Source organism: Excalfactoria chinensis, chromosome 23 (genome assembly GCF_039878825.1).
Source record: "Excalfactoria chinensis isolate bCotChi1 chromosome 23, bCotChi1.hap2, whole genome shotgun sequence".
NCBI lineage: Eukaryota > Metazoa > Chordata > Aves > Galliformes > Phasianidae > Excalfactoria > Excalfactoria chinensis.
This window is the reverse complement of record NC_092847.1, coordinates 332,644-359,269: the sequence shown is the minus strand read 5'-3', so window position 1 is coordinate 359,269 and position 26,626 is coordinate 332,644. Positions and strand designations below refer to the sequence as shown.

Here is a 26,626-nt window from a genome sequence, read left to right as displayed (position 1 = left end):
CAATGGTGCTTCTTTTAACTCTTTCACCACTGCTTTTTATTGTCTATATTTGTAAGAAGGTTCTCAAGTTTTAAATATAAAATGTGCTATTCTCAGCCCACACTAAAATTATCTTCTGCTGCAGCTTCATGCTAATCCAGGTAAGCCTAATGGGTACAGCTTCCAGCATTTCTATGGTAAATTTAGTGGTGGGAATAAAAAGTGGAGTCCCGTATGATGCTGTATGTACAATTATAGACTGGCAGCAGTGTTTGGGAGGGGAGGAAGATCCTCTCCTTCTGCTTCGTATCCACAAGACATAATGCCAGGTCTGCTCCTGGGAATCCTGCTCGGTGCACTGCAGAGGAGAGCCTTGCACAGTTTGTATTCCATTTATGGCAAAGTGCTGCAGTGCCTTTACATCACGTTTACAACAGAGCTTATTGCCTGACCAATAGTTTCTTTGCTACAGCCCTTCAGCCTTCTGCTGCCGAACAGAACCGTTGCTGCCTTTTTCAGTCCTAAATAAACCCTGTGAAGCTGTAACTGAACCTGTTAAAGCTTGCATAGAATTTTACAGTGATTTATTTACAGTGTTTTAAAGTGGTGTTTTTATATAGCATGTATTTTTTCGGTCAACTTTTCATCATCCCAAATAACAGCAGGTTGGGTGTTACTGTGCATGCAACTCTGACCCTGTGCTGTCCCACATAACAGCACTGCTCTGGATTCGCAGTGTCTGCAGCCTGGATTGCAGCTCATGAGGAACGCAGAGTTGGCCATGCAAGAAACAAGGCTTATATTGCAGCCTTGAAGACAGGCTTTTCATCACGTCTCCCAGGCTAGTTAACAGCACCGCTAATTTCAGACCAACTCATTCAGCACTGAAACAAACAGCTTCTCTCCTGGCAGAATCTCATTGCACAAAGGTCATGGGGTGCAGAGAATCAAGAAGTGACGGCATTGCTGCCAGCAGGATTCAGCCTCCTCTGTGCAGGTTAACCCAATCCGCCCATCTCATCAATACTTGAGACCTTCTGACCATGAGATCCCACAGAGGGGCAGCAGAGCAGTGCCCACGTGCCGAGCTGTGATGGTTGCAGATATAGGAACCTTCCATCTGTGGCATCCCAGGTGTTAAAGCAGTGCCCTGAGCTGTCAGAGCAATGCTGGGCTTGGCCACAGGCATTGCCTTCACAAATAGTGCTCACACCCAAGCATGTGGGTGTATAGCAGAAGGCAAATGCAAGGTGTGGGAGATTCTTCCAAGGAAGAAAGTAATTGTTGATGCTTTGTGTGTGGAAAGGCTTTAGGATGATCTGAGGTGGATGGCATGAAAGAATTGATTAGAATTCTGGCCATCGTGTAAATGCTGATTGGATCCTTCTTGCTTTGAGGGGGAGGTGCCCTGCACTATGGATTTTAGCTTTGTATGTCAACCCAATAACAGGAAAGGAATTGGAAATCCAATCCAGAATCTATTCTTTCTAGCTGCCATCAGTAGTTCAATACTTAATATGGGTACTTTGTGTTTAAACTGTGTTTTTCTGGGGTTTTCTTTGTTTAGTTTTCATAGAATCATAGAATGGTTTGGGTTGGAAGGGACCTCAAGGACCATTGGGTTGCAGCCCCCTGCCATGGGCTGCTGGGGTTTGGTTGTGTTGGGTTTTTTTTACAGGCTATTTTAGACCCAGAACAATTCTCTTATGGTATATAAGAGGACAGGACGGTTCAGTTCATTCTGTTTCTCCAGAGAGGTGTCACGAGAATGGATGTGGCTTCAGAATGGATGAAGTATTACATAAAACGTGCAGCCTGGATTTCAGTATTTCCCTGGGTTGGAACAGCACCAAATGAGCAGCATGTCTCCTCCTGCAGGTGCAAAATCCAGAGCTGGAGGTTGTGAAGATTTGTGATGGAGCAGCAAAGAACAAAAGCCTGGAGGTCCCAGCAGTGCCTGGGCTGTTTGCACTCTGACTTGAGTTGTGCCCAGAAGTGCTGCTCCAGGACAGACTGACATTGGAGCCTTCCCACCTGCTCAGCAGGATGTGTGCTGCAGGGCAGGGATGCTCCTGGCTGTGTTGGATGTCTCAGATGGAGTCAAAGAAACCCAGACGGGAGGTTTGTGGTGTGGGGGAGCATCCTGGTGCTGTGTGGCCCCAGTGCTGTCTTCAGCTCAGCCCTTCAAATGCTCTCATTTGGGGAAGCAAATGCACTCTTCCATGCGTCTCTGCCTGGGGGAGATAGGGAGGTTTGGCTCCAAATGAAAGAGAAGTCAGCTGAATGAGAAGTAATTCAGCAGCATACAAGAGAGCGTGGTAAACCTGAGGTGGAAAATGACAGCGAGGACTTTCAGGAGATTGGCTTGGGATGATTTGTTCCAAAAATACCAACCGTTTTCCCTCATCCTTCAAGTTTTATTAGAATTCTGCTCTCCCAGGAGGGCTCCTGCGTTCCTGCAGAGCTCACTGTGGGCTCACATCACCTGCAAGTGTCGCTCTGCGGCTCTGGCTGCAAATCCTGCCTTTGTTTCCCATTCTTGTCTGCTGCTCTTTGTGAAGGTACACTGCTGCTTCAATCTGCTTCATCAACACAGTGTTGTATAGGTGATGACTTGCAACGCAGGTAAAGGGGATATCTGAATTAATCCTCTTTCTGCTGCATCATCTTGTTGTATATTGGTCTTCCTCTCCAATTACAGAAATGGGGTCTGTTTGGGTAGGAGGAACACAGGTGGCCTTTCCAAAGGAAGGGAGAGAACAGCTATCTCAAAGGAGAAGTGTCTGAAAAGTGATCTGACCACCACAGCCCTAAGACAGAAGGCATTCATGCTGCAGTGCTCACGGATGAGAAGGAATTTAAGATAACGTTGCCTGTAAATGGAGTTCAGGCTGAAGTTACTGCCTGGGCAGCACGTCACGGTGTGGGCTTTGTGACCAGTGATGTGGCAGTGCTCAGGAAAGGTGGTTTGGGGCTTTGGGGTTGGGTTGTGTTGTCTCTCGTCTGTTCGGTAGCTGTACAAATATTCTCTGACATGGATGGTGCAGAACAGGCTGGTGTTGCATACTGAGGAATATCCTTAACAGACAGAAGCAGTCGCATCTAAACCACGACCTTGAGTGTTACAAACACTGGGATGTGAGGACGAGAGAGCTGCAAAGGAAGATCGGGTTTCATACTTACACAGGGGAGAACTTGAAAGTAAGCTGTATGAGACAGCAGGAAGAAAGTGTAAATTAGGCACCTTTGTTGAGGTAACGATGGAACCCGACGTGTTTTGCCATATTGCATCTCATTTACTGCCTCTCTCCTGCTTAATAAGGATGCTATTCCTCGTGCTACCCCTTCTCTTTAAAATGAGTTATTGTCCACCAAGATGCGTTTTGTCAATCTGTGAGGCATCTGCACTGGATGACTAATTAACTTTTAATTAGTAGGGAATCGAAAGCTCAGGTTTTGTTTTGCTTTGAGGCTCAAGCTGTGAGTTCTGTGCTCAGCAGTGCCGCCCCTTCCCAGCAGAAACGCAGCACTGGGTCCTGGAGGGATGCTCCAAGCTGTGATGTGGGGCTGTTCAGCTCCACCTGATGACTAAGCTGGGCTTTGTCAGCCTTGTAATTGTGATGGAGGCTGCCACACAAGTTAGCCCGGTTTCAATTACTGATGTTTTGAAACCTCAGAGCCTGGTGTGAAAGAATCGTGGGATGGTTTGGGTTGGAAGGGACCTTAAAAATCACCTCGTTCCCACTTTCAAGCTCACCCCAGGTCCTCTTGGATGACATCTCCTTCCTTCTGTTGTGTCAACTGCACTGTTCAGCTCCGTGTCTTCCACAAACACGCTGAGGGTGCACTCGATCCCACTGTGTGTCATCAGTAACAGTGTTGAAGAGCACAGCTCCCAAGGCATAGGACTGATGGTTCCCCATTTCCATTCACCGGGGGCTTCATCTGACAGCCACAGCTCTGGGATATGGAAGGAAGCAGCATGACAGCCCCATCAGCAGCTCTCTCAGGGCCCTGGGATGGATATCACCCAACCCCATAGCCCTGTGCACGTTCAGCCCCATCAGCTGCTCTCCAATCCACTGTTCTTACAGTGCGGGGGTTCTTTCTTCCCAGCACCTGCCCAAAACCTCAAGGATGTGAGATATGGGGAGCCTGACTGCCACTGAATGCTGAGGCAGAGAACTGTGGAGTCCCTCAGCTTTCTCCATGTCTGTTGTTGCCAGGAAGGCCAACCCGTGTGTGCGGGTCCTATAAATGTGCCTTTAGTGTCCAAACTGCTGTGTTGTCACCTCTCTGTGCTGCAGGGAGGGGTGGATGCTGAGGTGATGAGTGTGACAGATGCGGGCTGCAAAGATCAAGGTCCTGCTATGGTCTCCTTGAGCAGCAGGGTGCCTGTCGCTGCCTTCTCATGTGTCTGGGCTTCATCTCCATACCTTTAAAAGGGAATGCAGAAATATTTCCAGGCAGATTTAGACCTCTCCAAACTTCTTTTCCTTCCTGCAGTCAGTGGAGGATGAATCTCCTCCTTCCTTGCGGTGAAGCATTGAGTGGAAACCTGACCTCCAAGTGACTTTGCCAGAGAAGGGGAATCCAGCAGGCACATTCCTCACTCTGTGGTCATGGGGTGATGCTGTATCACTTCTCCTGGTCATGGCAGTGCTGAGTGGTGGGAATCAGCCCTTCCCAAGTCATGTGTGTTAGTACAAGTGCACAATTACCAAGCACTGTGCAGGAAAAAGGGCGATATTTCAGACTTAACAGGTATGTGAGGGTGGTAATACTTTAGGACTACTTCATATGGATGGGTTTTTGCACTTAGTTCAACTATTCCATGATAAAGAGACCTGCAGGGCTGGAGCAGCACGTGGCTTCAGCACTCTGGTGGGTCAGTGGCTGCTTTGGGGACTGCAGATGGGTCTGGATCAGCTTCAGTGTCTCTGTGTGCCACCATGGCACTGACACTGATCCACTTCAGCACAGGTAGTTGAGCCAACACCCTCCCAGTGAGGAAAGACAGAACTTTGCACCTTGCAGCTCCTGTTTGACTCCCAGATTGTACTTGGTGTATGGAAGCTGTTAAATCAGTGCACTGCAGTGCATTGAGGGCACGTTCCCTGTGCTTCTGGCAACTGCAAAGCCATCCTCCTGCCTTTGCAGTGCTGCACTGCTGGCAGGGAGCAGGATGTTCAGCTCAGCAGAGTGCCCTGAAGTTTCCTGAGAGGTGTGTGCTCTCCCCACCCTTCTCCCTTCCCTCCGTGCTCTCTCCCCTCCTCCTCCATCCCCAGAGCTCATTTCAATGAGCGTGCATTGCACAAGCTCGGCGTCGCCTTCTCGCTGCTCAGAACAGCCTTCTGAGCAAACAACAAAAATCCTGTTGTGCTGCATGAATGCGTTCCTCCCTTTAATGGTATGAACTGCTCCATGTCCTTTAAAAGGTCTCCTTTTGTCACAGCTGTGAAATGCGTGCTCAGGCTGGCAGCTGCTCAGCCCTGCACAGTGCAACCCCCCGACCTCAGCTCTCAGCTGCCAGGCCTTGGAACTTTTTACTTTCTCCTCCATCTTCTCCCTTTATTTTTTCCCCCCTTTTTTCCCCTACAAGTGGCAGCTCAAATCCCAAGCTGAAAGTGAATCGCAGCTGCTGGCTGCCCTCCAGCATTCCTGGCTGCAAGAGTAAGGATCTGGAATGTCAGCAGCAGCGCGGGGCGGGAAGGAGCAGCGTGCGCGTGGGGAACGGCGCCCGGAGGAGGAGGAGGACGGAACAAAACACAACTTCAGCTGGCCTGCCCCTTTCCAAACCCGTGTTTGTTCCTGATTTATGCTTTCACGTTTCTCTTAAAGCATGCAGCTCGGCTCAGCTACGGCAGAGAGCTCGCAGCAGCGTGCCGAAGTACAACAGGTTTTTGGTGCTGCTTTGGGTTTGGTTTTTTTTACTCTTTGGAAAAGCATCTGGTCTAGAGACACTCGGCTGTTCCTCTGGCTCTTCCCATTGAGCTGGGAGACCTTTCCTCGTGCAGCTTTGGGAAGGAGAGCCCCTGGTCCTGCAGCCCCGGACAGGAGATGTCCCTGCGTGGGCACTGCGGACGCCACCTCTTCTGCTCAGACAAGGAACCTTGCAGAGCCTCAGCTCCCTCTGCAGCAGATTAATGCCTAAAATTATACACCTTAACCAGCAGGGTTTAATTACAAGAGCTGTGAATAGTTTAATTAGTTTGTTCTGACCTTGGAAGGAGGACCTGCCCAGCGACGGGAGAGCGCAGCTTTATTGCTCTTCATTGACCCAGCCTGCGGGGCCATGTCGTCTCTGTTCACCAGGAGCAAGGAGTACACGCGGAGCAGGAAGTCCCAGTCAGATTCACCCCCATCCTCTCCTTCCCCGATTGCAAAGACTCTCAGAGTAAGCAGCTTTTCCTTTCTGTGCTCGGGGCGACCCGCTGGGGTTGGTGGAATGCCCTGGGATTGCTTTGTGGTTTGCTTTGGAAGGAGAGCGGTGTAAAGTGAAACTCGGGAAGGTGACTCTGCAGCAACAGGTTGGAAAGGCTGCGAGTTCCTGGAGCGGTGCTGATTGGCACTGGTGCTGCGGGGAGCTGCTGTGATGGTGTTCCCCCTGCCCTGCACTCACAGCAGGCACAAACATCTCTCTCCATAGGTTATGTCTGTGATGAAAATGAGGCAAAACCTGAGCAGCTTGTTAAGCTGTGCGCTTCCATCAGCGCTGCAATGCTGCCGGCATCCAGCTGGGAGCTGTGGTCTGGTTTAATAGTTCCAGCAGCAGAAAAATAAAGAGAACCACCTGCACAAGGAGGAGCAGCAGGGCAGGATAGTGGCCAGTGTGCTGCTCTTTAGAGGTGTTGGGGGAGTGGGAACACTGTGTAAGAGGGCTGGTGTTGGCTGGGGGAGGCAATGGGAACCCCTGCATCCCCATCAGGGTATGGGCAGCCTCTTTGTAGCCAAGGAGGGTTAACCATCCTGGAGGAAGTCCACCCTCTCCTGGAGGAATGAGCCTGAGAAAGGCAGATTCATTTTAGATGCAAGCATTGCACTGGGGTTTGCTCAAGTCAGGTGTGCTCTTGGTCTGCACAGGGGGCTGTTTGCCCCACTGTGAGGCAGTAGCAGTGGTGCTGCCTGAGGCATCCCTTGGGGTTTGGGGTCACCCCCTGTGAGCTGGATCCCATGGCAGCCTGCGGCTCCCGGCAGTCTGCAGCAGTACTGCCAGCGGGTACAGGAAGTTGGAACCCTTCATGTGTTCTTACTTATCGTATACAACTGCTAAAGGTTTTGATTTCTCTCCATAACCAAGCTTTTCAAAGCCTCCTTGCACACATATGCGTGGCTAACATCCCTCAGGCTGTGGCTGTTCCTGCACAGCGTGCTGCCTGTGCTGCTGCTGGTCAGTCAGGACCCCGTGGTGGTGTGAGTTGGAAAGCAGGTATGTGAGCAGGGAAATCCTGCAGCTAATAGAGGTGCTGATGTGGGTTGGAGCACCTAAGCATCACCTGGGTGCAGAGATGTGGCTCACAAGTCAGTGTAGGAAGCAGCTCTGGTGTGTCAGGGCTGTGGAAACAGACAATGCTTTGGCAGGATTTGCTTCTAGCTGAAACAAAGTTGACTCCTTCTCCAAGATAATGTAATTCTGCCATGAGCAAAAGCAATAATTAAGTGTACTTTCCTATGGGATTGTGCCATGGTATTTTTTTGTGCGTTTCCCTTCCGCTCCCATGCCCACAATATTGGCAGCCCTTGAAGCCTTAATAAAACAGGTGTGAATGTGATATCTTGGAACCTTTCCTATTTCCATCCGGTTCTGATTGATCCCAGCAGAGTTGTGCATGCTGAACAATCCCAGCTGGGCAGGCACTGAGGGGCAGGCATGGAAACCTCCTGGAGCAGCAGGCAGCCCAAAGAAGGGTTTGCTCCTTGTGGCAAACAGCTGCATTCAGATGCCATTTGCAAAGCAGCTTCCTGTGGCATGCCTTTGGCCCTGCCTTTGCCCTGTTGCTCGTAGCCTTCCTTGTTGGGTGTTAGGATCAAACCACACATGCTTTATTTCTGCCTTTAACAATGAGAAGGGTGAGCACTTTGCAGTGAATTATTTCATGCCCTGAGAAAGGCAATATCCTGGAATATAACAGTACAACAGGGGAGGGCTCGAGAAGAAGGAAATTGTGCAGTGTGTTGGTGTGTGAGCAGCTCCGTGTGCCCCATTGCAGGGTCAGCCCGGCGAGCTGCAAGGCCCCACTTCTTGTGTTGTAGAATCATTAGGGTTGGAACAAAGCCCTGAGGTCATCTGATCCAACCATCCACCAACCTCCAGTATCACCCTCTGAACCACATCCCTGAGTACTGCATCTGCATCTGCCCTTTCCTTGAGCACCTCCAGGGATGGTGAACCTCCACCCCCAGCGCAGCGTGTGCCAGTCTATTGCTGGACCTTCTGGGGATGTTCGGGTGCTGCTGGAGCACCTGCTCCCATCCCAGCCCCACGTGGCAATGGGTGGGAGCATCTCATGACCCATTCTCACTCTGTTGAGTGGCTTTGTGACCGCTTGAGCCTTTTTGCTGTTATTAGAGGTGCCGGCTGTAGTCTGGCATCAGGCAGAGCTGCACGAATCATTTGCCTTGCTGTGCAGTGAGGGGATGGCGAGTGCTCTGCAAACAGTGCTCCAGGAAACTTTCTTCTTCCCCGTTTGCATTGAGCAGCCTGGGCTCATCCTGGTGGTGATAAAAACGATGCTGCTTACATCAGAGCAGGGTCAGGCTGGTTGTCTCCAGACATTCTTTTCCTCCTGTCTGCACAGCTGGCTCATTACACAGTGTTTGCAGAAGCTCTGCTATCCTCTCCCATTAGCCAGCAAAAACGTGGGATACCGAAACTTGAACTTTAAGGCAATTAACCTCAGGCTGTGCTCTTCCACTGCCTGGTTTGTTTATTGCTGTTGGGATCGCTGCTTATTTCTCAGGCGTCCTGTTCCTTAGATGGGTATCAGTAAGAAATCCTTCTGGGTTCTGTTTGTTGCTCCTCTTTTTGGTTTTGTTTTGGGTTTTTTCCCTCTGGAAATGCCCATATCTGGAAGCACATTGGGAACATGCAGTCATCCTCAGGGCACCAGGTGGGACTCAGTGCTGGGCAGCTGTGACCATCCTTATATCCATACCAGGGGCCCTGGTGCACACAGGGACCCATGTTAAGCATTACACCGAGGTTGTGTCTCTGTGGGTAAGCTTTCTCAGCTCTCCTCCCTTCCTAGGAATCAAGCCATTGATTCAAGCCGTGCAGGGAGTGTGCCAGTTCTTCAGTGTCTGAATGCCACAGGCTGCTGGTTGAGCCCATGCCTCGACCCTGCAGACGCGGCCTCACTGCGTGTCCCTATTACCCAAATAAGTCATTTCTGCACAGGGTGCTGCAGCTGGAAGGGTGGGATGGTGCTTCCCATGTGTTGAAATCCCATCAGGGTCTGGCTGCTTTGGGTGTGCTGCTTCCAGTGCAGGAGGCACATGGTGTAACACCACCACCTCGTGCATAGCTCCTGCCCTTCCCCTCCAGCCTTCTCTGTGCTGCTTTTCCTGGAGGGATTCAGGTCAGCAGATGGGAAGAGGCTGCCTGGGGTCACACCATTGCTGTGGGATTGCCCAACACTGCAGGGGGAGCCCAGAGTGCAGAAGAGGTGAAAAGGAGGAGATCTGATCTGGGGTCAGCCTGGAGCGCAGCCACAACGGCATCTGGCCCAGTGGGGACAGGGAGGTGCTGTGGGATGGGAATGAGTGGAAGGGGAGAGCAAATGGAAACCGGAGGCAGAAAACCACTCCAACCTCTGAATTGCAAACCAGTGTTTACTGCAGTGGCAGGAGCCCATTATAGCTTTGTTTTTCATAAGAGGAACACAAACCCATAGCAAACAAGGCTGGTAGAGCTCAGTCTGCCCATTGCTTTAGGGCGCTGCAGCTGTACCTGTGCTGCTTCGGACACATTGGTGCAGGCTCCCACCCAGGGAGGTGCTGCCCTGTCCTTGGAGCTGCCCCTGGTGGTAGATGCAGAGTGCTGACCTCAGCTTAGCTTGGTTTGCTTCTTGGGTTGGTTTTGCTTTTCGCAAGGTTCTTATTACTAACCCCCTATAGCTGAGGTCACCCCTGGAGTAGCAAAGCTTTGGAGCAGACATCCTCAAGCAGGTTTGGGCTCAGATCACCACCTGGCAGCCGCTCTGGAGGTGTTTTAGACAGAAACAAATGAGGAGAGAGAGACAGGCAGCACCAAGAGCCTTAACTCTGACAGCACAGTGTGCTCCGTGCAGTGCAGACAGCCCGGCGTACCTCAGCAGCCTTAATGGCTTTTCCATGCAAGCACTCCCTGTGCCCGTGCAGTTGTCACAGGAATGCAATGTGGCTGCTCCAGGGCGTGCTTGGTGCCAAGGAGTTCACAGGTTGGTTTTAGCAATTCAGGCTCCATATAGATATTTAAACACCTGGGAATAGCCAGCAGTGTGTGCAGGGCTGGGGAGGAGCTGCTGCCTTGTAGCCCTGTGGCATTAAGGAGTATGGGAGCAGCAATCTCCTCCTCTCGGTCACTTGGCCCTTCAGCTTTGATTTCCTCATGTCTGGAGAGCTCTGTGTAAGATCGCGGCGCTTTGCAGAATGAAGTTTTTTTCACCAATAAAACTTGATCCCTTGGAAAAGAAGGGAAAAAAAGCAAAAATCAGAGCAGCAGCCCCAGGTTTTTCTGAGTTGTGGCCTCTCCTAAATTAAACTACAATCCAGCTCAATGCTTTACACTGTGAGCTCTATCCCCCAGAGCCAGCGGTAATGAAGTGCAGCTGGGGCTGAGCCGAGGGGCCACGAAGGAGTGAGGAACTGAAGCATGGAGGGGGAGCACAGAGGAGCTGCCTGTGTTGGGGCCATGGAGGTGCTGCTGTCAGCCCCCCCCCAGCTGTGTGTGTTTCATGCTGTAAACGATGCAATGTGTTGCAGGCAGCAGCCAAAGGCTGCTATTCCAGCTCGGAGGGACTTTTAATATTATGCTTCAGTAAAAGCAGTTTTTATTAAGCAAAGCTTGTTGATTTATAGTTGGTGAAAACATGCTTTGCGGAAGGCTTTGGGGAGTTGGGGGTTAGATGGAGGTGGTTTGGCTGCGCTGTGTTATCAATCATAGCAGTGGGATTTGTGATCCTTGCATTCGCAGCAGTGCAGCCCGGGTGGAAGGCAGCAGCATCCATCACCACGGCTGGAGCTGGCGGGGAGCTGAGCCACAGCGCTGGGTCAGCACAGCAGCTTTCCCAGGGAGACATTGACCTCAAAGCAGCAGAGTTCAAAGCAGACCTTCTAATTATTCTGCACCCTTTGGAAAACCAAACTTTCTGAGCTCTGATTGTGCCTGCATGTCCAACTGCAAGCTGCATCATGCACCAAACCCATCCCTGCTGCTCCATGCAGTGCACCCCCACGCTCCGCTCCAGCTGCATGCCATGCACAGGGGCTGAGCCTTCTGCAGCTGCCATGCTGTGGGGTGGGAGCAGACAGCCCCAGTGCTGCAGCAGTGTGGCAGCTCTTTCTGAAACAAACAGGGCTCAGCAGGAGGATGGCTGCCAACACCACTGGGGCTTTCTTTGTGGGCTGGGAGGAAAGTGGGGCTGTGACTGTGCTCTGGGATCCTGTGAAGTGGTGGTTGATCGTGGGGGGGGGGGAGGGGGGGGTTGAGCAGATCCCTAAACAAAACACCAACATAAATTCCTTGGGAACTATCTTAAAATAGTGCTGACTTTCCTGAGGTTGGCCAATGGGGTATAAAGGAGCATGAAATGTTCCAAAAGCATCTTTTTATTTTGGGGGGGAGCAAGGGGTGGGAATGTAAATAGTGGACTTTTTCTGCCTGTGCTGGGTCGGGTCTGAGCAGCAGAAGAATGCATCTGGAAGCAATGGGGCAGTGTCTGACTTGGCAGAAGGGCTGAGCCCCTCTTGGCGTTGCATTACAGAGCTTCATTTTAGCCAAACCTTCCGTGAGGAATTTGGTTTTAATTATACCTTACTGAACTTGGAACAGCTGGGAGAGTTTGTGTGTTTTGAAGGGAAAACTCCTGCTTTCCTCCATCCGAAACCCAAACCCTGCAGCATTCCTGCACTGTGCAGCATCAGCTTAGAGCAATCTGGCCTGGTGGGAGGTATCCCTGCCTGGAGCAGGGAGTTGGAACTAGATGATGGTAAGGGCCCTTCCAACCCAAACCATGATATGATTTTATGATGCTGTTTGCTCCCATGCCCTGTGTTCTGCAGCCCTGTGGGGTTCAGACAGCTGGGTGCTGGCAGCAATAGGCAGGCTGTATCACCCCAACTCTGTGCTGCCATCTCACAGCCAGGAGGAACGATGTGACCTCAGGTGCGTGGCTGTAGGTTGGGGTGCACATGCAAATTCCACTCCCATCCTTCTGCTTTGAGAGCTCTGAGCACTGATGCTGACCAGAAACCTGGCAGCGTTCCTCTGCGTCTTGAAGTTTTCCTTTAAAAGCCATCAGCACACACATCCCGAGCTGCAGGTCCTGCCTGGGCTGCATGCTGCTTTCAGAACCAGGGCAGCCGTGCTGCTCCCCAGAGCCCTCCTCCCCCCACCCTGACCCTGTTAAGCTGGGGAGGGCTCATGACACAGCCCCGTGGCTGCTGCTGCTTCTCGTGGAGCCTCTGATCCTTGGGGAAATGCAGCAGTCGGGGCCGACGCTGACGGTGCAGCTCCACATTTGCCAGGGGGAACAAAAAAAAAGCCATGACAAATACAGCGGTGCATTCGTAGAGTTGGTACAGCTGGTTCTCAGCATTGCTGTGCAGGTGATGCTGCTGACATTTAAATGGCATTTGGTTGTTTGAGCAGGAGGGGAAGAGAGCAGAGAAGCAGTGATTGCAGGTGCTGCAGCTGGAGGTTTCTGAGGGTGATGTGGTCGTATGCAGAGCAGGGCTGGGCTGGAAGGGAGCTGGTCCTGTTGGAGATGGCTCCTCTCTTCTGTCTTTGTTTTAAAAGCAGAATGGAGTAATCTGGTCCTTGGGGTACCAGCACAGCCTTGTGCAGACCTCAAGAAGAGGCTGAGCCAGAAACTGATCCAAAATAAAATGAATATCCCTTCTTTCTCTGAAGGTAATAGTGAGCGGAGGAGGGATCCTCTGATGGAAGCTGGTCTGTGATTCCATCACAGCAGGACTGTTGCCAGCAGTGGCTGCAGAGTCCCGTTCAGCCTCTGCTCTCCAGGCCCGGCCTTTATATGGTATCATCTTTGTCTCAGAAGCACCCCTTCACTGTAGCACCACGCTGGGATGCAGCTGCAGGTGGAAGGCTGCAAGATGGTGCAGTTCCCTGTGGGTCCCTTCCAGCTCAGGATGTTCAGGCTGTAGCATGGGGCTGGATCTGCTGCTGTGGTTCTGCTGCAGCTCTTTGCTCCGCCTGATGGAGCCCCTGCAGGCACAGCCCTGGGGAGGATGTGTTAATTCATAGCTGGGTTTGCTTGTCCCTTTTGGGCTTTGGATTTAGCAGCTCCAGCTGAATGTGTTCTCCAGCCATGAGGCTTCAGCCATGCTTTGGTTCAGTTCTTTTGTCCTGGCCAAGGCACCACATCCTGTGACAGAGGGCTCTATGGGGTGAACAGAAGATGGGGGTTGTGTTGGAGTTGGGGGAATTAGAAATGTGATGACTTGCGATACACAGACCTCATTGTGCTTAATGCACTCGTGCAGAGAGGAGCTCATGGGGGAAAGCAGAGGATGGGAGCAATGCATCCCACAGGAACCTGTGTTAGATATTTGTAGGAGAAAACTACCCGGTCCAGAGAACTCCATTAAAAGCTGTGGTTTACCACAGTTGGCCCCGCAGGACATGGCAGCGCCAAGCAAAACTCCTGTAATCCCCTCTGGCCCAGCTCACTGTGCTTTAGGAGCACCAGCAGCTGCAGCAAAGGCAGAGCTGGGAATTACTCTGCTGTGTTGGGAGTGCGGGTGGGGAAGGAAGAACCCGATGTGCTCCAGGTAGTGTTGGAGATGTGGGCTCCTCGACCCTCCCCTGCAGCTCCTGCTGAGCTCCCCTTACTCTGTTAAAGCTCTCCTTCCTCACAGGTATCTGGGTACAGAGAAAAGGTGGTTTGTGGTTGTTAGGTGTTCACTGAGCACACGCAGAGCTCTGTGTGTTGTGGACCATTCCTCCATACACAAGGGGCAGCAATCAAAGCCAGCACAGCTATTTGATTCGAAAGGGAAACAATAGATGAGTTTGGGGCCCAGGGATGGGCTTCAGTTCTGGACATGAGGATTTAAAGGCCAAGCTTCTGTAGGTTTTAGGTCAGTGAAGGAAATGAGGTCTGAAGCAGTTAGAAGGCTCCGCAGCAGTTGGTGGATCACGGTTTGGGTGCAGGCTGTGTGTGCTGGTTGGGAGCAATGTGCTGCTGGGGCTGCACTGTTAGTTCTCCTGGTTACTAATTCCCTTTTTCTTTCTTTTTTTTTTCCCCTCCTTCCTTCAGCATGAACGACTTTCCAGGTAAGAATTTTGTTTCTTGGAGTGTTTTGTTTTTTTTTGCTGATTTAATGTTTTAGATTGAAGATTATTTTTTTCTATGTCCCATTTTTGCACAGCTCTGGGGGTTCCCTGTCCTTCACATCAATGGCACGAGCTGACCCTGGCTCTGACCAATGGGTGTTCATCTTAGCTTGGCTGTTGGGCCACTCTGCTTTCTTCCTTTGCTCCTCCACCAGCCATGTGCTGATCAAAACCCTTCAGTGTCCCATTGAATGGAGCCCATTCCCACTATGAAGATCCCAGCAGTGTATGGCACATTACTGCCCGGTGGGCTTTGGGCTGATAACCTTTAGGCTGTTCCCAGTGTGTGCTGCATGGGGCAGTGTCCACCTCTGTGTCATAATGGTGTTGCCCAGCTGGCAGCTGCTCCACAGTGCTGTACCTTTGCCTTTCAGGTTGGAAGCAGCTACAACCCCTGCCACCAGTGACTCGTACAGTGACCGTGCCTCCAGCCGCTCCAGTGCCTACAGCCGCAGAGAGAACCGCCTAGCAGCCCTCAGCAGCAGGGCAGAAGAGGAGAGCAACAGGGACTATAAAAAGGTAGGGTTTCTGTACGTAATGTTGTCACTGGGAGGTGTCTGTTTGGAGCACGGTGGCTGAAGAGCAGCCCTATTAATGGAAACATTTCGTATTCCAGTTGTACGAAAGCGCCCTGTCTGAAAATCAAAAGCTGAAGTCAAAACTGCAAGAAGCGCAGCTCGAGCTGGCCGACATCAAATCCAAGTTGGAAAAGGCAAACCAGGTAAGGCCAAAAAGCTGCTCTTCTGCTGGGCAAAGCGAGTGCTGCCTCATGCCAGGCCAACACATCCCTCAGTGTGAGAGGGGATGCAGTACTCAGGAGGGAAGCTGCTGCTGTGACTTGTATTACATTGCCCAGAAAGAAGTGTGGTGTGTGTGAGCCTCTAAGGACTGCTGCTTCTCTGGGCAAGTCCTTCTTGTGAGCTGTCTAGGCCTTTGCACAGCATCGTGTGAATGCCTCTCCATTTTAATAGCTTTCTATTTTTAATTTACATAGCAGAAACAGGAGAAAACTTCTGACCGGTCTAGCATGCTGGAGATGGAGAAAAGGGTATGTGTGTCTGCTTTCTTCTGGGTTCTGATCTTTGCCTTGTGCCGCTCTACAGGGCATACTAATTTCTGGAAGGAAAGTGTTAATTAAAAGATAAGTTATATTTTTGCCTTGCGGAGCAGTGCACAGCAATAATTGTGTTCTGACCTTTTTTGGTGCCTGAGACCTTTCAGCTCTCTTTGCAGATCAGCCATGTTCTGACTTCATCCTTTCATTATAGGAAGCTGCAGAGCAGCAAATTGTATTGCACGGTCCTACAGGGCTGTCAGTCCATTATGCTTTAAAATGTTATTGATCCTTATAAGTAAAAACTTTCAGGAGGGAGGGAGAAACAAGGCAAAGCATTGGCTGGGTGTCCATCCTTGTGATTACTCTTGAAATCTGATGGATGGAACGCTCCTTCCTCCTGACCAAGCAGTCAGATTTGTTGCAGTAAGTTCAGCTGAGCTTGTGGTGTCTGGCTGAGTCTCTGCCTTAACTGACCCTGAAGTCAGGTTGGAGTGGACCCGATTGGGGCTGTGCTCCACCTTGTGCTCTGTGCAGGGCAGAAAAGGGCCCCAGCACATCACCTGCTGCCATGTCCCAGCTGGATTGCTCCTGGCCGTGCAGTGCTTTGAGATGCCTTTTGGTGATGGCTCCTATAGAAATACAAGAGTCTTGCTTTTCTTTATAAGAAAATATACTTTGTTTTTCTTCTAACCCCCTGTGACCGTCTCTGTTATGAATCCCTGTAAACAGGAGAAGCGAGCCCTGGAGCGGAAACTCTCTGAAATGGAGGAAGAGATGAAGGTAGGGAATGATCTATTCCTTCTGTCTGTTCTAATTTTGATGCTTTGTGTCAATGTATTTTGGGATTGTCACCCACGAATAGGATATTAAAGATATACATGGGAAGGGACTCGTCGTACCTCTGAGTGCCTTCCCTTACGCATCCAGGCCTCACTTTAATGGCTTTGTTCTCTAAACATGGAGTAGTATTAAAACTGCTCTGTTAGCATTCATTGAATCCCACCATGTGTTTTACTTGTTATGTTGTTTGCCCTGAGAACTGTGAGGGCTATTGTCCCCAAATGCTTTCTGAGACTAACCTGTGGCATCCGTGAGTTTCAGTTTGCTGAATAGTCTGCAGCCCAAGCGAAGCCGCTGTGGCTCTCTCCAGGTGGGTAAGAAGACAAAGCTGGCTTTTGAGATCACGCTCACTGGCCAGCACAGAGCACACAGTGCTTGTATTTCTGTCTGCCCTTCCTACAGCATGTTTGTGGAAGGCTGCGTCGGTAAGTCAGCCTGGAATGGATCTCAGCAAAGAGGAATTTGCTCCCAAGTGCAGCATGGCTTGCTGTCCCCAGCTCTCCCACCGACTGCTCCCTGCCTTCCCCTCTCATGGGGACGGAACCCTCCGGCTGCTCGGGAGCACCGCAGTGCCCAATGAATGCAGAGTTTGCCACCTGGGTGCACCTACAGCTTCACGGTGATTCTGCAGCGTTCCATCGTTTTACGCTGCACTTGAATGCTTGTACTCACACAATGGCCCTCTGTGCCTTGTATGCTGTGCTTCCCTTCCCTCTGAGGATGATCCAGGTGGGACCGCGTCGCTTTGACGAAGCAGGACATGGGGATGTGAGCCCCGCACTGGTGGAAATGATCTCCTGCCACCCTCAAGGAAGCCCCAACTTTGTGTTTCTGTTTCAAGCTTCGTATCTTTACCAAGCACACACCTTTGAAAGGACATACTGGCTTTTGCTGCATCCTCTGCTGCGGTATGTCACTGGACAAGGTGGTGGAGTCTTGATGTAAAGGCTTTCTTGGTCTTTCAAAGAGGAGAAAATGAATGTGGATGTGCTCAAAGGGGAGCGAGAAAGGGCTGAATGTGCCCGGATTCCAAATCCTTCCTCCTCTCAGCAAGTGGCAACCTTGAACTCCAGGGGGACTTTCCCATCATTACAGAAATACGGCCTTCAAGAGAAAACACAGGCAAGGAGCACTTTGTGGCATTGCTTTAGCTCTGTAGATCTCTCTGCAAACCAGCTCAGTCTGTGGAGTAAGAAGACAAATTGGTGTCCTCTAGTGGCCTGTTGGTTTTGAACGCTTATGTTGGTTCGGAAAGCAATTAATGAAAGAAGATGCCTGCAGGGACTGTTGGATACAGCCACAACTTCTCTGGTTGGGGGAGCAGGGAGCTGCAGGTGGATGGAAGCTGAGTAGGTGCTGTAGGAAGAGCACCACTTGAAGTCTGATGTGTTCCTGTGTTACCTGAAGCTGCTGTCCATGCAGGAGGCAGCACATGGCTACAGCAGCCTGAGAACAAGTTCAGGTCCTTGGGAATGATGCTGCCTCTTTGTTTCTACAGACCCGAACAGCCTTTTGTTAATGGAGTAAATAGATGCGAAACTTGACAAGTAGCTCTTCTGAGGCACTGCTGTGTTTCCACCCCACCAGACTTTGCAAAAGCTGGAGCATGTGATGAGCACTTGGGTGTGCTGTGATGTGGTGCTCTTTGACAGCAACTCAGTACAAAGAAGTGTGAAGTCTCTGACAATGAAAGTGTTGGACCAGTCCATAAGGAAAGCAGGCTTTCCATATCCACTTACAGCACGTCTTAAAGCGGGATTCAGCCCAGCTGTGTTTGAGTAGAATGAGATAACCTCTGCAGAACATCTGTGTTAATCCCTAGTGTGTCAGTAGTGCCAGGAAAACAAATATCTTAGTACTGGCTATGCTTGCATTCCTGCTACTTTTGCTAATTGAATAGGTATTGAGCAGCATCAGAAAAAGCAATTGAAGCAAATCCACCAGTTTCCTATAAGGTAGAGAGCAGCAAGGGGAATACCCAACCATGCCATGGTGTTGGATTCCAACTCATACTGCAGGGATTCTTTCCAGCAGTCTTTGAATGGAACCAGTCCATCAGGGCTCACCTGCAGCTGTTTGCTCTTTGGCACTGAGTCCAGAGTATTGTGAGAGCAGCTGGCTTGGGAAGAGGAGGCACAGCAATGTCACAGGAAGGTTCTGGGTTGCTGTGACAGCAGCGCTGGGTAGTTCACCCCAAGCTTGAGGTTACGAGCTTTGTTCCTTCCATGGGTTCAGCTGCTGCTGGTGAAGCTGCCAAGAAGTGGAGAGGAGCAGGGTGAAACTGGTGATGGCAGAGAGATCCGCGGTGCTGGAGGGGCTCCTGCAGCCCTTGGGAAGGTGACACGGCAGTACAGCATTTTCCTGAGTGTCTGCAGGGTTTGACTGGAGGTACAGCAACTTGGCTGAGGAAGGAGAAAGAAAATTAGCATTTGCACTGAACTGATTTCAATGCCAAGTGCCTGAGGTCCCAACTTAACACAGCAATTTTCCTTGAAGGTCACAGAAGCTTCTTTACTCTGAAACAGCACCACACCTCCTGGCTTGGTGCATTGTGCATTCTTTGGGCATCCTTATTTCCCCGAGTGTTGCAGGCACAAAACCCTTTAATTGAAGGCCAGTACAGCTGAACCGAGGAGCCTGCTTTCTGGAAGCCAAGAATCAAGCAGAGTGATAAGCAATCACAGCAGGATCATCCACATTCTGGTCTTCGCTTTTGGCTTCAGGCCCAGCTCTCAGCCTTTGCTCGGTGTCTTTGAGCATGATAAATAGGAAGCCATCCGACCTGCAGCACGCACACATTTTTGCATAGGTGATCCTTTTCCTGGCTTCACAGCGTGCTGAGGCTGAGCTGCATCTGCTCGTGCTGTGCTGCAGTTCGTGCTCGGTTGGTGTGGGAAGTGAAGATGGTCTCTAAAGTGATCACGATCCTTTCCACCCCACGAAGCACACGCTGCATTTTACATATGTTGGCCATTTTCTGCCAGCCAGATGCTCAGCTGTAATAAAACAGGGAGCATTTATAAACTGTGATACTGCAGGAAGAAACGGCCCTTCCAGCCCAACCAGCAGCTCCTGGGTGCCATCGGCTGCAGGATGGTGATGTCTGTCTGTCCTGCTGGCACAGTGGGGCAGGTGGTGCTGGTTGGGATCTGGGGATGGGGAGGGTGTCTGTCCCCCAAGCTGTCTGTCTGTCTGGTGTCAGTGCGGTGCAGGTGAAGGCCAGGCTGCAGCAGCTGTGCTCCCTTGGATGCAGGAGCAGTTGTGCAGCCAGCTGGGCTTGAGCCCCATCCTTTCCTGCTCTGTGTCCCTTCCATTGGCTTGGTGAGACTTTGGGATGAGGTCTCCATTCCTCCATGGGGAGCAAAGGTAGTGCTTAGGGGCAGCTGGAGCTGCCCAAAATGCTTCTGTGCAGCGCTGAGCCCTTGAACAGAACATCCCTGCATGCAGCAGTTCTGCTGGGGAGCTGCACCAGCTCCATGCACGTCAGGTAGAAGTTCTTCATCTCACAGCTGTGCCAGCACTGCCCTGGCTAAAGGTGATGTCATTTTTGCAGGTAGTGCTGCCTTGGAACCCTTTCTGCTGCTGGCATGGCAGGAAGGAGCTCCCCACAGCCCCTTCATCTCCTCCATCCCTACACACACAGGCTGCAGGAGGGGCAGAGGGCACTTTGTCCTTGAAGCCCAAATCCCTCCTTTGGAGGGTGCTTCCCTTCCTGCCCCCACCCCAGGCAGGGGATGCAGTGCAGGAAGCAGCGCTCAGCCCTCACACCTCCCGCTGTCCATTCTCAGTGTCGGTGTCGATCCGTTTTGCTGTAGTGTTGCTGGGAACGCGTCCTCCTCGTGTGAGCAGCAGTGATGTCTGCACAGCTTTCTGCTCTACTTCCCCCTGTGCTTCCACGTCGTGTCTCAGTGCTGCAGTGTGGCTGTGCCCACCCCTCCTGGGCACTGATTCCTGCCCTGTTCTGTGCTGGTGTGGTTCCGTACTGAGCAGCACTGTGCTCCGTGTGCCTCTTCCTCAGGCTGTCCTCATTCAAGCTCCTGTTATTAAAACGAGTGCTTTCAGTTCTTAACTTTTCCCCTCCGAAGGCTGAACCCCATGGCAAAGAAGAGCAGAATTTGGGCTGGGTTACTTGGAAAATCCCATGCACACCCCACAGCTCTGGGGAGCAGAACCAAAAACCCATTGTGTGCCATGGGCACCAGAGCTCATTAGGACCATCCCGCTTTGAGTGGGGAGTCCACTTAGGACCTTTCTAAAGGCTTTGGGGGCCCCTGGGGGAAGGGCAGGCTCCCCAGTGTGCTGCAGGGCTTTCCATGCACACATCTGAGCTGCTGCCCACCCAGCACTCACCGCTACTAATTTGTTCTTTTCTCTCTATTTCTTTTACCGCTCGTGGACTAAATTCACCTTTCTGTGCCCTCTTGTCTCCGTGGTGTGTTCTCTCCGTCCCTTCCCGTCCCTTTCCTGTCCCTCTCTGCAGAACCTCCACCAGCTCAAACAGATTCACACTCTGAGGCAGATGAACGAGCAGCTGCTGGCCGAGAACAGGGCTCTGACGCGGGTTGTGGCCAGGCTCTCACTGCCTGCCAAGCCCTCCGAATCAGAGGAGCTGTAGCCATTTGCCGTCCGGCTCATCTCGCCTCCCTCCTCCATCCTCCAGGCAGGTCTCCGCTCCCGCGGCCGAGCTCTCTCTCTCCCCCTGGCTGGCTCTGGGGCTCCGCATGCGGCCGATGGTCTGCAAGCACCGGCATGCTGCTCCCCAGGCAGGGCTTCCCTGCACTGTGTGCTCTCAGTTCTGCTGACTCCGCTCTGCTTGGCAGCTGCTGACCTCCACCATCCCACTAACAGCCCATAGCAAGGGGGGGAGGGGGGCTGCTTTCTGCTTGCCCAGAAGAGAAATAGGAGGACACACTGCACCTGAGCTCCGGGGTGGTGGCAGTGCCCCTTCCCATAGCCGTGCCCGTAGCAGGTGTGGTCTGTGCTGTGTGTGTCTGGTGTCACCAGGCTCAGTTCAGCAGGATGCTGGCACCAGCAGCAAGCGTTATGCAAAGTCACAATGAATGATTCATGAACTTCCAGGGGGGGCGTCGTGAAAAATGAGCATTTTAGAGAGGAAGGTGGTTTCAAGAAAAACCCCAAACCGATCGGCCTTCAGCACTTCTTGCTTTCTTAAGCAATGAAAACAAGCTCCTTCCTCCCCCCCCCCCCAACACACACACCGTGTGAAGCAGAGAAAGGTGTCGGTGTGAGCTCAGCACTGCAGCATCCGTGCTGCCTCCTGCAGGATGGTGCGAGCAGAACCGACCCGCTGCGTGCTGGGAGCCACTGCAGAGAAATAGGTGTGTGACAGCCCAGGGTGAGCCTTGGGGAGCCGAACCCTCATGCATCACACAGTTAGACCGCATCCTTTCCTGCTGCTCCCTTTGCCTCAGTGCTCACACAAAGCTGTGCCTCCTCCTTTCGCTGGGTCCTGCACGCCTTCTGCAGGTTAGTAGGGATATTTGGGTCCCTTCAGACAGAGCTATTTTATCCTAAAGGAGGAAAAAAAAGAAGCAGTGTGCTCCAGTGGGATGGAAGCGGCACTGAGGTATGAAAAAGTCTATTCTTAGCACACAAATTATATCAGAGATGATTAACCATAGGAACAAACTAACTGGGGGAATTGGGGCTTCCCTTCCCTGAGCCTCAGTGCCAGAGCCCACCTTCTGCTCTGGCTGCAGGCGGCTGCTTTGTGTGGTGGGTCTGAGGGGAATGGTCTCCCCATCTGCCTGCTTTGAATCCACAGTAGCAGCCCCATCCCTGTCCCGGCCCCCCTTGTTCTCATAGCCCCAAAGCTGCCACGTTTCACCAACTTTAAGCCACCTGTCTCTCTTCTTCCGTTAAGAAATAATCACAGCTCCGCTTCTCCCCTCTTCCCCATTGCTCCCAGTGCTGTCCCATTGCAGCCTGTGGTGTTGATGGGTGCTCACTCCCCGCTTGCTTGCAGGCTGAGTGCTCTGCTGGGAGCAGCGCTGTATCCCCGCGCTGTGCTGGCTTTCCTCAGCTCTTCTCATAGCTCCAGCATGGGATGTTGCTGCTGCCCGTCAGCTGCTCTCCTTGCTGTCCTTGCACATCACAGCTGTACAGCCGTGTCAACTGTTCTCAACTGACAGATTTACTGCAGTGGCACTTGACGGAGAATCTCATCTTCCAAACTCCACATTGTTTCTGCAGTGTCACCTTCTGTGTGTCGCAGTGCACGCAGCTCAGCTCGCAGCTCGCTCTGTGCTGACGCTGCACATCAGCATCGTGGGACCGTGTGGGCTCAGCCCTCCCAGCCCCGTCCCTCTGTGCCGTTCTAACAGACATTTACAAAGCATCATCTTTCAGATCCCTGCACTACCAGCCCTGCTTCACATGCTGTTTATTTTGCGAGGCTTGAGCCTGGTTTGCAGTGAAGGGAGGAGTGCCCTCTGCTCGGGAGGGACTGCACTTTGCAAGGCTGATGTGTGGCTTCCAGAAAGCTTCACTGGAAACTGATAGAGTCAAACAAGAGCCAGGAAGCTTCAAGAAGCACGTTGTTCCATTCCTCCCTTTCCAATAAATCACCAAAGTTGCACTGAAGTGTTTTTGTAAAGCACAGCCACCACCGGTAAGCTGTAAAATGGGGATGGATGCTGCAGGGCCAGCCCAGGCAGTGACAGAGAGGGGATGGGGACTGCGTGCAGATGGTTCAGCCCTTCGATTGCTCTGGATGTGGAGGCAGTGTGCTCAGTGGGCAGCTCAGAATCATTGAGTGCTTGTGGCTGGAAAAGACCTCTGAGATCCCCAACCCCAGACTGAGAGCTGCTCCCTGAGGGTCACAGCCTGCAGCGTGGAAAGCAAGAGGGTCAGGGCTTGTTTGCCAGGAGGAGGTGCTGGGAAGGTCCTTTCCCTCTCTGTCCAGTTGGAGGTCTGTGGTTTTCCTCTGCTGCAGTCACTCAGCTGTGAGCACCATGCAGCTCTGTGAGCACCGACATTAAATGTTGTGCGATCCCAAAGAGATGGTTTGTTCTAAAGATGTTTTGCACAGCAGGCTCAGCCCCATCCTGAGTTAGAAGTCCAAGGCAGTAAATATGTCAGGCCTTTGTTTTCCCTTCTGGTCCTGGACCAAGGGGCAAATGGACACAGGAAAAAGCTCTCTGTTCTGCCAGGCCCTGCTCAGCCTGTGGGAGCAGGTTTGGATGAAAGGGCTCCGAAATGGTCCCAGCTGTGGCCCAACCGAGCGCTGTGGCCCAGCTTTCCTGGGGGCTTTGCTGTGCTGACCCAAGGTGAGCTGAGCCCCCAGCCCTGCTGTAACACCCCCCCCCCCTCCTTTTGTCTTTGTGCAGATACTGACGGAGCTGAAATCGGACAATCAAAGGCTGAAGGATGAAAACGGGGCTCTCATTCGTGTCATCAGCAAACTCTCCAAGTAGGGAGCCGAGCTGCAGGGTGAGGGGCTGCACTGCTGAGCCCTGCGCCTTCCTCCTGCCCCACGCACAGCAGCATTGCAGCCGTGGGATCAGCATCACTCCTCCCTGCCCTCGGCTGGACGTTCCCTTTCTGCCCTTTCCCCCTCACAACGCACACCCCGGCCATTCTGTTTTAATTGCAGCATGTTGTGCTATCTCGGACATTGGACTCAAGGGAGAAGAGGAGGATGAGGAGTGGTGCTGAGCTGCCAGAACTTATTGCAGCAGCCCGAAGTGTGCAGCAGGGAGCTCGCTGTGCAAAGTGATGCCCACAGAGCTGGTGCCCTTTGCAGGTGGGAGATGTGACCGTGGGCTGGGACTCTGTGGACATGCATCATCCCACGTGCAGTGCGGGACATCAGTTAAAATGTGATGCTACGAGGAATGGCAGCAGAGCTGATACCTCCAGCAAGTGGGGATGGCTGCTTTGCACAGAGACTTGCCTGGTTTTTATTTAATGTAAGATAGCAGATCTGGTGGGTAAGTGCCCCTCCTGTGCAGCCGGTGATGGGGTGCTGTGCTGCAAACCCCCGGGGCTCCTGCCAAGCACTCAGCAGTACCTGATACCTGCACCCGGACTGCTGTTCTCAGGATGGTGTTGCAGTTGTTTGCCAAACTTCCTGAAGGAGGAGCCTGGTGTGGTGTGTTGGCGTGGGATGTCTGCCATCGAGCAGAGCCCTGCAGAGGAGCCTGGGCAGGTATTTCAGGTCCCTGCAATGGCTTTTCAGCATCAGGCTGACCAACCAACTGAACTGCAGCACGTTGCTGGGGAATGGAAATGAGGAGGGCAGTGAGCCCTGTGCAGCCCCATCCCGGGTGGCACAGCTCCTCGCAGGTGGGTTTTGGGGCTCCATGTGCCCGGGGATGCTGTGGGGGCCGGGAGCTGGGAGCTGTGTAGGAAGTTTGCAGTCCATCTCAGCATTGAAGGAAACCTCAAACCCCACCACAACCCAACCCCCCTTAGTGTCGTACGGACTCAGAACAGTTTGAAATTGTTCCCTCTGTGGGCATTCAGGCAGTGACTCCTGCATGTGCTGCATGCAGTACCCCGGCAGCAGACCCGCTGAGCTCCCCTACTGCTCTGCTCTCCTCGCAGCCCCACTCCCACCTCCACCTTCCCTCCCCCCATTGCCTTTGTCCCCCCATTTCCCACTCTGTGCCGTGGGCTCCTCATGCTTGGAGTGGCATCACGCCGTGCACAGCAGCTCTGCTAGCCTCAGGTGTGTGGCTCTGTGCTGAGATGCAGATGGATACTTGAACATAACTCCTAAGTTTGATCAACAGGGTAAAATTCATCAGTCTGTCCTGGGGCTTCTTGGGGTCTTTTTTCATTTCCTCGCCTTTGGGGCTCTTTTGTTTCTTTGTAATTCTCCATTTTCCCCTTCCCATCCTCCCATCCCACCTCTCAGCTCTCTCTGCTGGGTGGGCTCAGGGCAGCTCAGCATTGAGCTCCCACTGCTCTGCTCTGCGCCATTCATCGCAGCTGTTCCTCTGCTGCCGTGCTTTGGGGAGGAGGAGAAGCTTTCTGCAGAGCACTGCCCTCCCCGAGCAGCCTGTATGACTGCTTCATATATCCCTGCTCTATGGTACAGCTTTAAGCCTCGAGCTCCAGTCAATGCTTTCCCTGCACGCCGCTCCCCCTCGGTGAGCTCTGTGTGAGTGCTGCTGCATCTCTCCATGTTCTCTCCCACCCTCACCCCAGGCAGTGCTGCCCTGTCCCAATCCTGGTCCATAGGGAGGAACAGCCCGAGCTCCTGGCTGCTGAGATTGGGCTCAGCCCAACCTGATATCCATCTGCATCAACATGGTGCCCCTTCCTCCCGGGGCTCTCACTGTGCTCTGGCCATAAGGAGCAGTGATGTGAAGGGTGCAGAACCAAAGCACTGCAGGGGATGAGCGTGGCAGCACTGCGTGCCCCTCTGTGCTCACAGCCAGTGCTACGAGTGCTCCGTGCTAATGATGGAAGCACAAACCCAATGGGTTAGAAGGACTTTGGGTGTATCTGAATGATGAAGCAGTGCACCGGGGAGGTGCCGAGTGGGATTCCATGTTCTGCAGTGGGCACGGAGAGCAAAGGAAGCTGTTTTTAATGCTGCTCCCTGTTTGAAGCAGAGCGTTTGCCAGACGTGGTCTCCTTTGGAGAACACAGAGCTTTTCTAAGCAGTGCTTGGGGTGAATTTGTTTTTATTGCTTGGGGTGAATCCTGTTGTGGCTGCGAGTTTGATGGTGGCTCTTTGTAAATAACCTCCTGGAGGAAGCAGGACTGGTGTTCCAGATGGGGAGAGAATGTATTTTTATGCAACTTTTGAGTGGCCTTTCAAAACCCTGAGACGAATGATTTGTTTTACTGGTTGTTGTTATATAGTATTCTAAGTATTACGTGTTTGAAAGTTTGGGTAATAATATTCACATCTCTGACGCTTGTAAACACAACAGTATTTATAAATAAATAAAATGAGAGTTGATAAAATAGAAGTTGTGTCTTTGGAGCCGTCTTTCTGGAGATGGGGAGGGCTGGTCCCATCGTCCTTCTATATCAGCCCATCATCCTCCCATCTCAGCTCATTATCCTCCCGTCTCAGCCCATCGCTGCTGCCTGGGAGCTGATACAGCTGATACCCCCCTGGATGGGGGGGGGGGGGCTGCAAAAGTGGTCCCAAGGGATGGACCCCTCCCCCCCCCCAGAACCTCAACCCCAGCAGCAAAACCAGCAGGGCAGCA

General features: G+C 52.2%; 1 protein-coding gene across 6 annotated transcripts in view; it reads left to right on the top strand.

Annotated features, from left to right (window-relative positions):
* Positions 1-26,374, top strand: part of PPP1R12B (protein phosphatase 1 regulatory subunit 12B) — an 82,263-nt gene extending 55,889 nt beyond the window's left edge. For 3 of the 6 annotated variants that reach the window (XM_072355794.1, XM_072355789.1, XM_072355791.1), the window contains 7 exons: positions 14,460-14,476; positions 14,911-15,055; positions 15,153-15,257; positions 15,531-15,584; positions 16,323-16,373; positions 20,914-21,093; positions 23,783-23,906. In XM_072355794.1, the coding sequence (XP_072211895.1) occupies positions 14,460-14,476; positions 14,911-15,055; positions 15,153-15,257; positions 15,531-15,584; positions 16,323-16,373; positions 20,914-21,048 (507 nt within the window). In that variant the 3' untranslated portion in view covers positions 21,049-21,093; positions 23,783-23,906. Of the gene's footprint in view, positions 1-5,844; positions 6,377-14,459; positions 14,477-14,910; positions 15,056-15,152; positions 15,258-15,530; positions 15,585-16,322; positions 16,374-20,913; positions 21,094-23,782 lie in introns of those variants that run through there. The other 3 variants (XM_072355795.1, XM_072355792.1, XM_072355790.1) reach the window with 3 other exon arrangements.
* Positions 26,375-26,626: the final 252 nt, after the last annotated feature.